Source organism: Acanthochromis polyacanthus, chromosome 18 (genome assembly GCF_021347895.1).
Source record: "Acanthochromis polyacanthus isolate Apoly-LR-REF ecotype Palm Island chromosome 18, KAUST_Apoly_ChrSc, whole genome shotgun sequence".
In the NCBI taxonomy this organism is placed as follows: domain Eukaryota; kingdom Metazoa; phylum Chordata; class Actinopteri; family Pomacentridae; genus Acanthochromis; species Acanthochromis polyacanthus.
The window spans coordinates 3,734,865-3,746,931 of record NC_067130.1 but is presented as its reverse complement, the minus strand read 5'-3'; the positions used below and the strand labels follow the sequence as shown (position 1 = coordinate 3,746,931).

General features: G+C 39.7%; 1 protein-coding gene across 1 annotated transcript in view; it reads left to right on the top strand.

Annotated features, from left to right (window-relative positions):
- The first annotated feature begins 254 nt into the window (after window positions 1–254).
- The window catches only part of LOC110962332 (matrix metalloproteinase-17-like), a 127,963-nt gene continuing 116,150 nt past the window's right edge, over window positions 255–12,067 (top strand). Inside the window, 1 exon segment of the mRNA XM_051938105.1 lies at window positions 255–818. Within this exon segment, the coding sequence (XP_051794065.1) occupies window positions 678–818 (141 nt within the window). The 5' untranslated portion in view covers window positions 255–677.

The window sequence follows — 12,067 nt, the reverse complement described above, 5'->3', positions numbered from 1 at the left end:
CTCCCACAGTCCAAAAATATGCTGAAGTTAATTGATCACTTTAAATTGCCTGCAGGTGTGAGAGTGATTGTATGTGTGGAATTATACATTTTTAGAGCTGATTAGCGCCACTTTTCCAGGTGTCTCCTCATATCAGCCTCACTTTAGAACTCATAAAAAATAAAACAAACATAATTTTAGGAGGATTTTATTTCTGGACCGTTACCGGAAGCTGAACTGCGAGCTGCGCGTCACTTGAGGCTGAGCTACTGCTTTGCTCGCGACACAAGCACGCGCAGCTGGCAGCTGCTCCAGAAGCTCCAGACGCTGCCGACCGAGCGGAGAGCTCGCGCCTCCGTGCTCCGGATCTTTACCGTCTCTGATGGACTTTTGAGATAAAGACGCAGAAAATACGCAGCTATCCGCCTCCTGCGACCCCTCAGGTGGCAGCTGCTGGGGCAGTTTTTTTTTTATTTTATCATTTTTAAAAATTCATTCCAACGGGGACCAAAAACTGCTCCAATGGTCTGAACTGTGTCGCCGGTTTTAATGTGTTTTATGTGTTTGCGCTCAACAGTGAGGTAGACTTTAATTCTTCCCCCACGAGTGTCGGCGTGTGATTTACTCCGTGGATGCGGCTGTCGGGGTCGGTGTCTGGAGCCCTGCAGGATCAGCCTGTCACCGCTTAGGGCATCATCATGTCTCCCCACAAGTGGATGAGGAATATTTCTCCTGAGATGCTGCTGCTGCTGCTGCTGCTTCTGGTGCCCATGGTGTGTTTTTTACCTCAGACCGGAGCGGCTCCTTCTACGACTACCGAGCAGCTGGACATGGGGGTGGTAAGTTTTGGTGTTTTTTTTTTGTTTGTTTTTTTTGAGCGGAAGTTTTTCTACCTGACGCCGGTGAATGTGTGCTTCCTGTCGGCTCTGCTACTTGGGCTACTCTTGGAGGAAAAAAAAAAAGACCAAGTGCTGTCTTCTCTAAAATACTTGCCCTGAATTTTAACAGCGCTCTGCAGTCCAATTCACGAGGCTCAGCGGCGGCAGCACCGCATGATCCGGAATGGAAATGTGTCTCCTGAGCATCATCTCATTAGAATATACACAATAATCAAATAAAAATTAATGGGGGGATTTTCTTCGACATTACATCGACCTCTTCCTCCTGGCAGAATAAATCCATGATGCACATTTCTCAGCAGAGTCCACAGATTTGCTTTGTTTTAAGAGGATCCAGCTCTGAGCTAAAACAAGCAGCACCATTGATATAGAAAACCATTTGAGCTGCTCATGCAAAGAAATTTAAACCCATATTTGTGTGTTTTCGAATCTGGATCACCTCAAAACTCATTTCAAACATCACATTTTCCTATTTGGCTCGATGATGGGGCTGTAGAGTGGAACCAACATCTTACATCATCATCATCACAGAGTCAAGAAACCAAGAGTTGTAATGACCCGATGTGTGTGATTGTAGCCGTTTAATGGTCAATAAACTATACTGGAGATAAATAGTTCTTAAGTTCTTATCATCTTCATCACTTCATCGCTGCTTAAGCTGCGTTTTCCCTCCTCCTCGGGGCAACATCGGTTTTCATCGCGGCTCATCCCAACTTTAGTCTTGCAAGCTCTTTTCCGTCTCAAACCTCTGGGATTAAGTTTCTCTTAAAGACGAGAACAAAGGCGCTAAAATAGATCTGTCTCGTCTTTATACGCTGAATCGCTGATTTTTTTTTCCTTCCCTGTCTTGATTCACTGACATCTTAAACACCGGATGGCTTCATTGTAAATTTTTTCGAGCTGTAGTTTTCACCACGTGTGGGCAAGAGAGCTTAAACAAACACGAGGCGCCAACACTGGAAATAACAGCGCAGGCTATAGACCATTGTAGAGGTCTTTCTCACTGTGTAGCTTTGACCACAAACAACTAAAACCTTAGAGCAGACTATTATGTTAACAGAACAGCTCTCCTACCCTTGGACTATCCTGATGATATGCATTATAGGATTGCATGAGGTAGAGTGAGACATTCAGTCAAGGCTGACAATGTTATGGGAATATGAAAAATAGAAGAGAGGACATAGCTTTGCTCTACCCATTCTTTTGGAAAACTGATGAGGTTGAAGACAAAAACAAGACGCAAAACAACAGAAACGAGACAGAAAACGACAAAAACTAGACACTAAACAACAGAAGAGACAGAAAATGACAGAAACTAGTTACAGAATGACAGAAGACACGAAATGACAGAAACTAGTTACAAAGTGACAGAAGACACAGAAACTAGACACAAAATGACAGAAACAAGACAGAAAATGACAGAAACTAGTTACAAAATGACAGAAAGAAGACACGAAATGACAGAAATGAGACACACAACAAATAAACAAGACAGAAAATAACAAAAACAAAATACAAACCAACAGAAATGAGACAGGAAACGACAAAAACAAGACATAGAAGACAAAAACGTCATCGTCTGTTTTCATCGCGACTCATCCCAACTTTAGTCTTTCAAATTCTTTTCCTCTCGGATTAAGTTTTTTTAAAGACTAGAACAAAAGCGCTAAAATAGATCTTCACTTTCTCATCTTTTGCTTCAAGTTTTGTCTTTAAACTCTGAATCGCTGATTTTTTTCCCTTCCCTCTATTGATTCACTGACATCTTAAACACCGGATCGTGAACTTTTGTAGTTTTCACCACATGTGGGAAAGAGAGCTTGAACAAACACGAGACGCCAACATTGGAAATCCCAGCACAGGCATTAGAACCATTGTAGAGATCTTTCTCACTGTGTAGCTTTGACCACAAACAACTAAAGCCTCAGAGCAGGATATTACATTAACATCCTACCCTTGGACTTCTCGGATTGTGTCGTAAAGCTGTGCTGCTTCTTCTGAGCCCATATAACTATATATTTTTACATCTTTTGGCCATTTGGGAGGCGTTAAGGGGAAGCAGTGCGGCAGAAATGATCCCATCAGTGTCATTATGTAGCGATACTGTTGTGTTTTGTTGTCTGTTGAGTTAATTCATCACTTTTACTTTTAGACAATAGGTAGAAACGTAGCGAAACTGAGAAGAGAGAGGGGCAAGTCTGTCCCTGAACATGCAAAGATTAATATCACACCTTGACGTCTTTCTTCTGCACCAGTTTTGTGCAGTAACTCTTGGCCAAACTTTTTCCCCATGAATGGTGTGAGCTGTGACAACGCAGCGGATGAAAAGCTCCGGTAACAGCAGCGATTTTCCTCCATTTACCATCGCACAGAAAATGACGCTCAAGGTGGAAGCTTTGCTGCATTTCCAGATACAACTGTGTACACTCAGCCTCTGTGCAGCCATGTAGCCTCGTTGCAATATTTGCCCACGCTTGGGTACCAGGAAATGCAAAGCGGTGTTACAGTAATTATGACTCTTGGTGGAGATGGGACAGTTAAAGCGATAGAAATTAGTTTTTTTGGAGCTGAATCACACATTTTCCCTCCTTATCTTTGTTACGGAAACCTTTTTGAAGAATACTCTGGTTGTCAGTCTGACAGGTAGAGTCTGAACATTATTCCTCTTTTAAAAAATAGTCCCTGCTTTAGCTGCTAAATGTGATGCACCATTAGGACGGTTATATTAGTATGGGAGGTGCAGCAGTGATATCACTGCATCAAAAGCTACCACCGCACGTTGTTGTCTTATGAATACGCTAATTTATGGCAATGTCTCTTCAAAATCTTCAAATAGGGAGATGTTTATTATATTATTGTGATCCTGGGCTGATATAATCACATTAAGTCATCACTGCAGGAATAAAACATGGCAAACAGTGGCACCTTGACTGGAAAAGTGGAATCTTCCAAAATCTTTCTTGGAAATTTCTGATTTTGCAATCTTAGTGAGTATTTTTCTAATAAATTTGCAAAAATTAAAAGTTTTTCTTGGAGTTTTGCCCGTTAACCCTTGATGATATGTGCATTTATTTTTTATGTGTAGTTTATTTATTTTATTTTTATCTAAAGCGACATACATCTGAGGGCAGATACATACCAGGAAGGATTTAGTTCACATGTCAATAATACCAAAGAATAATACCAATAGGTGACATAGCTAAAACTCTGTAGAGAAGGGATTTGAAGTCTTCAACTGGAATCTTTACATTTACCAGTAGTTCCAGCTTCATCGTCTTTAAACACTCACCCAGGCTTGGATATGGTAAAATAAATATGTATAGAAAAATCAAAATACTAAAACTGATGCATCTCCATCTTTCTCTGTTAAATCAAGTCTGACGTCATGCTGAAGTGGATGTGCCTCCTTCCCATGGTGATTTTATGTAGGCTCCACTCAAACCAAAAAGCTCATTAAACATTTTCTTAGATCAAAGTTCCAGTTTTTACAGTGGTGGCTACAACATTTTTGTGGTTTCTTTTTCCTAGAGGAACCGCAGATGTGGAGGCAAGTTGTTGTCAAAAAAATAAAAACTATCTGTAGAAACTTACACCACTCTTGCAGCATATTCACCTTCCCTGTTGTCTGACAAGCTCAAAACAAACATTGTTTTACCTAAATATACTGCTTCTGTCAAAGATTCTTAAAGAGTGGTATGGATCATTGGCTACATTGGAATACATTAGCAGTCAGTAGCAGTAATTAGCCTGTCTGGCTTGAAGAAAGCTTCTCTTCTCTGGCATCACAGCATATTTCTCACTGTGTTCCTCCATTTGAAAAATGGGAGCACCTGAAAAGTAACTTGCTGGACTCCATTGGTTCGCCCTTTAAAGCAAAATATTGGAACTTTCTGTGCCCAGAAACCACAAAAGACATGAAAGTGCCTTTCAAGTTTATAGTTTTGGACCCAGCTTGACCGTTTCTTATGAGCAACCATGTGCAAGAGATCTTTGCCTACAAGTACAGGACAGGTCTCATATTTCTGCTATTTTTTTGGAAGCTGAGAAATAACTGGAATAGACTCTTTCTTCTGTCCTCAAGAGGAGCCACAGAAGTAAGGGTGTCTCTGCAGACGCTCTCGAAGCTCCAGGGAAAGGGTGTCCTTCTGCCGTCTCTTCAGAGGCCACATGTGACTCGCTGTGGAGATGGGGGGGGGGGCAGATAGCATAAGTTTAGTCGTAACTTTTCCAATAAAATAAGTGATGATATCGCTGTGAACATTACCATATCTGAGAGTTGCAAGCCGAGGCTGTTAGCCAGAAGATGGTTGTTAATCCTACAAAGCCCTGTTCGAGGGGAAAGCATGTGTGAAGTCGAGCTCACTGTAGCCCCGTTTTGGAGCAGGATACACCTGATAAAGAAGAGGAATGTGACTCTGGCGCTTCTCAATTACCTGAAAGATAATGTTTTCTGGCTTTATTCGTTGTTAAGAAGAGAGAGATTCTGGTGTTTGATAGCAGACAGAAAAGTCAGACTGAGCGGTATCATCTAACTACCGCTCATCATCATGAGAGACACACAGTCAGTATCAGTGCAGACAGCTGAGATGATTATTAGTTGGCCGGTGACTGATTTCTTGTCACTGGGGAGCCAGAGGACACACAGAGAGCATCATTCTGTGCCACTGGAAGGCCTGTAAAGCACAGATATTATCAGATGATTGTACACATAATTCTCTCCGGTGTTTCCCCATCGGTTGACTGCTTTGTGAGGGTGTCAGCTTCTGTCTTTCTGTTTCTGCCAGTTGTTAGTTTTTCAGTTATCATGTGTTTGTATTCTATTCAATCAGTTCTCATTTGCTCTTGCGTTGAGTTTGATCCCCGTATGGGCCAGTGGTGTCAAATTCATTTTAGTTCAGATTCCACATTCAGCACAATTTGATCTGAAGTGGGCCAGACCAGTAAAATCAGAATATAATAGCCTTTAAATATATTCTAAGTGCATTCTGAAAATGTTCACATTTAATTTATTTTTTTTACAAAACATGAACAACCTTTTTTTTTTTTTTTAAGAAAAATAAATTTAATTTCAACAACATTTTGCCTCAGTTTATCATTTCTACATTACAGCTTCCAGATCACAGTTTATCTACAAAAAGACACAAAACATTTAGTCTCAGATATTTGGAACTGAATGATCTAGTACTTTACTTTATTATCAAAACAAAAGTCAGACAAAAAAAACAGCAAAAACAAGACAAAATGTTACAAAAATGAGACAAAATGACAAACGCGAGATCTAAAATTTTAAAAAATGAGACAAATGACACGGAACAAAACAAAAAGAGATAAAAATATGACACAAAAAAATAACAAAGTGGCAAAAAATTGGACAAATATCAAAAACGAGACAAAGAATTGCATAAAATAACAAAAACAATTCACAAAATGAATGAAATTAAATGCAAAATGACAAGTCATACAAAAATGGCAAAAAAACAAAAACAAGACAAAATATCACAATTATGAGACAGAGAATGACAAAAAATGAGGCAAAAGACACGTAACAGGACAAAAAATGAGAAAACGACAAAAAATAGACAAGCAAGGCAAAAAATAACTCAAAGCGACACAAACGATACACAAAACAACGACTAAAGCAACACACAAACTGACAAAAATAAGACAAAAAACACAAGCGAGACAAAAAGGAAACAAAATGACAAGTCTGACAAATAAAGCAATAAAAAGACAAAAACTGGCAAAATGAGACACAAAACGAAAAGAAGCAACTTGATATTTTACTTTATGATCAAAACAACTTATGGTCTAGAAATTATTTCAAATTTATAGTTGTAGTAATTTACAATCTGCAGTTAATGTCTTCTCTGTAATTTTTACACTTTGAGGGCCGGATTGGACCCTCTGGAGGACCGCTTTTGGGCCACAGGCTGCATGTTGGACACCCCTTGCACTACAAGATTGCATGGAGTTGATTTGAGTCTGCATTTTTACTTACTTTCCCACCTAATCTAACCAGGGAGAGTGCTTCCTCCCCGACAGCCGTGATGGCTCAAAGCCTGTCCTCCTGGGACTGTCGGGGGCTGCGACTGCAACGTTATCAGCAGAGGAGCTGCTCGTGCTCTGAGCGGCTCTGGCTTCCCTGTCATCTAACATCCTCTCAGATTCAGGCTGAGTGAGTTCAGAAAATGCAGATATTTCGGCCACACTTCCAGAAGTTTGACCTCAAAGTCAGTCCGTTTTTTATGGGCCACTCCTCACTGGAACAGCTGCTGTTTCTGCAGTGGATGCTTGTGTGCATATATGTGTAGGAGTGTGATCATAACTGCTGTTCACTCAGGAAATCAAAAGCAGCCACATTCAGCCCAGTTTGATCTCCAGTGGTCCGGACCAGTAAAATCACAGCATAATAACCTATAAATAACCACAACTCCTAATGTTTCCTTTGTTTTAGTGCAAAAAAAAGTACATTCTGGAAATGTTCAGACTTAAGGAATTATCTTTTTACAAAACATTATGAACAGCCAGAAATTATGCCTTAGTTTATCCTTTACACATTACAACTTCCAGATCAAAGTTTATCAACAAAAAGGCATAAAACATTTCGTCACAGGTATCTGGAACTGAACAAAATAGTATTTTACTTTGTGATCAAAACAACAAAAGACAAAAAGAAGACAAAATATCACAAAAATGAGGCACAAAATGACAAAAAAACCAGAAAAATGTTGACAAAATTACTAAGTGACAAAAAATGGACACAAATGAGACAAAAAAATATACAAAAAACACAAGCGACAAAAAGGAAACACAAAACAACATAAAAACAATGAATAAATCAAAACACAAAATGACAAATATAAGACAAAAACACAAGCAGGACAAAAGCAAGAAGCAAAATGACAAAAATAAGAGACAAAAATCAGACAAAAAACAAGACAAAATATTACAACAATGACACGCAAAATGACAAAAATGAAACAAACGAAACAAAACAAGAAAATTTGACAGCTACTAAGCGACAAAAAATGGCGACAAACGAAAACAAAAAAATATTTAAAAAAGGAACAAAGCGGCAAAAAAATAGACAAAAGACAAGCGACAAAAAGGAAACACAAAACAACGTAAAAAACAACAACAAATAAATCAAAACACAAAATGACAAATATAAGACAAACACAAGCGGGACAAAAGCAAGAAGCAAAATGACAAAAATAAGAGACAAAAATCAGACAAAAAACGACAAAATATTACAACAATGAGATGCAAAATGACAAAAATGAAACAAACGACACGAAACAAGAAAATCTGACAGTTACTAAGCGACAAAAAATGGCGACAAACGAGACAAAAAATTATTAAATAAAGGAACAAAGCGACAAAAAACACAAGCGACAAAAAGAAAACGCAAAATAAAAGAACTATGAACAATCTAGTATTTTACTTTATGATCGGCACAACTTGTCATGGTCTAGAAATGATTTTAAATTTATAGTTTTACTAATTTACAATCTGCAGTTAATGTCTTCTCTGTAATTTTTACACTTTGAGGGCCGGATTGGACCCTCTGGAGGACCGCTTTTGGCCCACGGGCCTCATGTTGGACACCTCTTACCTAAACCCAAAGCCATCCTCTGTTTGCTGCCATCGCCCCAGTCCTGTCCCTTTACACTCGGCATTCAGGTGAAATAGTGAGTGTAATGCATGAGGTGTGTTCACGACAGTCGCACATTGACTCCTTTAAAAACTCCGCCACGCGCTCGAGCACAGATAAGAAATGCTCATTTCATAGCTGTGATACCATCCAACTTGATATATCACTGCATAGCGCCGATTTGCAATTTCAGCACCTGAGGGAACTGAGTCATAACAACTAAAATGTAATATGCTCTGTGTTTTCTGCTCATCATATTATGCTCCTCGTGAGGAGTATTTTCTCCACCCAAACGTAACAGAGAGCTGCCCAAAGGAACCGTTTACCTGAGCACACAGAGCTTCCCTTTGATAAGCGAGCGTGCGCTGACCACTTTAACAGCTGATGAATTACCTAAATTACTGTATATTCAGCCACCTGTGGAATTTTACTCATCAAGAAGCCCCGACAATTACACATTTGAGTAATGATCCCTGAACCTTAAGCCGGCGCGAATGTGTGCGCGAGCCTGGAAGGACAACCACACCCCGCCAAGTCCATTTCTCGCTTTCATTTTGCCGTTTAATTTCTTAAATGAGAACACCATCTGCCATCAGGTCCTCTGGAGCGGCAGGTAGGTGCCTCCCTCCTGCTCCCACACATCCACCGCTCACTCCCTCGCTCTGATCAAAATCAAAATAAAATTATCAAGTCTCGAAATTGCACCGAGGAGCAACAACAAAAAACAAACTTGTTATTTTCAGGAGTCGGAGCTGGAGGAAGATGGGCTTTAAAGGCAGGTATTCTGGAATAAAAGCTCTTATTCTGACATTAATCCTTTCTGTGATTATTCCAAAATAAAATCCCACAATTTGTAAATGGCTTTTCTGATAAATTCTGATGCAATTTGCAATCCTTCTGGGATGTTTTGCACGGTTGAAAACGGAAAGGTTGTTGGAAAGGAAACGGATAGGGCTCACTAATGATGTATTTTGTAATTAGGTCAATAATTTACAGCTTGTGTTCCTGAGAGAACCAGAACAGTGACTCATGGAGCGTTCGGCACCAAAATAAAGCCATAGCTTCAAATACTCGCTCTCTGCTCTTTGAATCCCAACTCATTTTCTTCAAGCACCATTAATCCTCCACCGAACACTGGCTCAGGAGCTTTCAGTGTGGAATGCAAGATGGAAAATGTAAATTTTAATAATTCAGCTTTCGTTCAGAGGGGTCTAATAGGGCTTCTCATAAAACCAGCCTGGCCACCAACAGCACCAAAACCCTCAATAGCACCTAATTTCTCTGAAACGTCTGTGCATTTTCACCGGTCTTAATTTCAGCCCCTTCGCCTCTCTCAGTCTCTCTCTTTCCATTGTACTCCTGCGCTTCACATAGGAGACTTTGTTCTGTACTTTCTAGCTGCACATCATGGTTCTGCTGATTACACCCCACAACCAGGAATAGCAGAGACTCAAAGAGAAAACTGAATGCACAGACAGTCGAGAATCTCTGCTCCGAAATAACGAAGAAAAGGAGACGCATGCTAAACGAGGGAAAACTCATTTTCCTTCGGGGGCCGCATTCAGCCCAATTTGATCTGAAGTGGACCAGACCAGTGAAATCACGGCATTAAAACCGATGAATAACCACACCTCCAAATTTTTCATTTTTTCGCTGCAAAACAGTACATTCTGAAAGTGTTTGCATTTAAGGAATTATCTTTTTGCAAAACATCACGAACAACCTGACATTTCTTGAGAAAAATGTATTTAATTTCAGCGGCATTATGCCTCAATTTATCACTGACAACTTAGAAATCACAGTTTATCTACAAAGACGGAAAATATTTAGTCACAGGCATCTGAAAGTGAACAATATAGTGTTTTATTTTATGATCAAAATGACAAAAATAAGACCAAAAAAGACAAAATGTCACAAAACGAGAAACAAAATGACCAAAAATGAGACAAACAACATGAAACAAAACAAGAAAGAGACAAAAAATTCGAAAGTGAGAAAAAAAATTACAGAAATGACACAAACAAGACCACATATCGACAAAAGCGAGAAACGGAATGACAAAACGGTAGACAAACAACAGAAGCGACACAAAATGACACAAGCGATACACAAAACGAGTAAAGAAAAACACAATGACAAAAATCAGACAAAAAACGTGAGACTAAAAGGAAACACAAATCGACAAAAACATGAGACAAACGACAAAACAAGACCAAACGTTGCAAAAATGAAACAAAAAGGACAAAAATGAGAAACAAAATGCTGAAAAATGACACACAATAGTGACAAAAAATTTGACAAAAAAATGACAAAGCGACAAAAAAATGGACGAACAACACAAACGAGATGAAAAATGACAAAAGCAAAATACAAAACAACAAAAAATAGACAACATGAGCAAGACGGGAAGGAAAAACAACAAATGATAGACAAAACAACGAATGAAAAGAGACAAAATGACAAATTAGACAAAAACACAAGCGAGACAAAACGACAAAAGTGAGACACAAAAAGACAAAAACATGAGACGAACGACAAAAGTCAGACAAAAATAACAAAACAAGACAAAAATTGCCACAAATGAGACGCAAAACAACAAAAGAAGTATTTTAATTTTAAATTGACAGATTTACTAATTTACAAATAAAACGCTTTACGCTTTGAGGGCCGGATTGGACCCTCTGGAGGACCGCTTTTGGCCCGTGGGCCTCATGTTTGACACCCCTGTGCTAAATGAATAGGTTCCAGTATGAGTCATCAGTGAGCATATTTTGCAAGGAGAACATCCTCTGGTCAATTGTTTATCAGGTTTGCAGAAATGTTGAAGTGAGAATGTTTTTGCTGTAAATGTGTTTTTTTCACACTCAGCCTGGATCATTAGGATACTTTTAGTACCGCTGTCCCACTTTCATCAAGTAGCGTGACCTCCCGTCTGCAGAAATGTGTCATGGGACCCATATTCAGGGCGAGGAGATTATTTCAGGAACATTGTCATGTGGGAGAAGATTTAAATGGTGGGGACAGAGTATATTTCTTCATAAGGATTGACGGAGAGACTGAATGTTCAGGATGTAACATAAAGCACACTCCCAGCCTCCTTGGGAAGAGAGGAAGCGGTCCTTCAGTCCACCTCCTATCCAATCTGTCACCTCAGCCGTGTTAGGTGTAAGGGTTCTCCAGGGACATGCAAGTTTCTGAGAAGACTGTTGGCATTATTGAGGAGTTCATTATTTCCCTCAGAAACCGATTCAAAAGGGCATCACGGGGTCTGACACCTCACCGACTGCCACCGCTGTAGCATGTTGGCGTGGGACTGATGTGTGGAGGCTGCAGGACTTCTGCGTTTCAGATGATGAAAACGTCAATTTCCCAGATGAAGCTTGACAGCAAGCATCCAGAGCTTGATTCACTGTAGGCGATTCTCATGTTGGCTCATCAGGAGACTGGAGGAGAGTTGTAAAATAAGTTTTGCTCGCTCCTCGTTTGAAGAATCGGAGCTTAAAACATGGCGAACCATCAGCAGACAGCAGTGAAA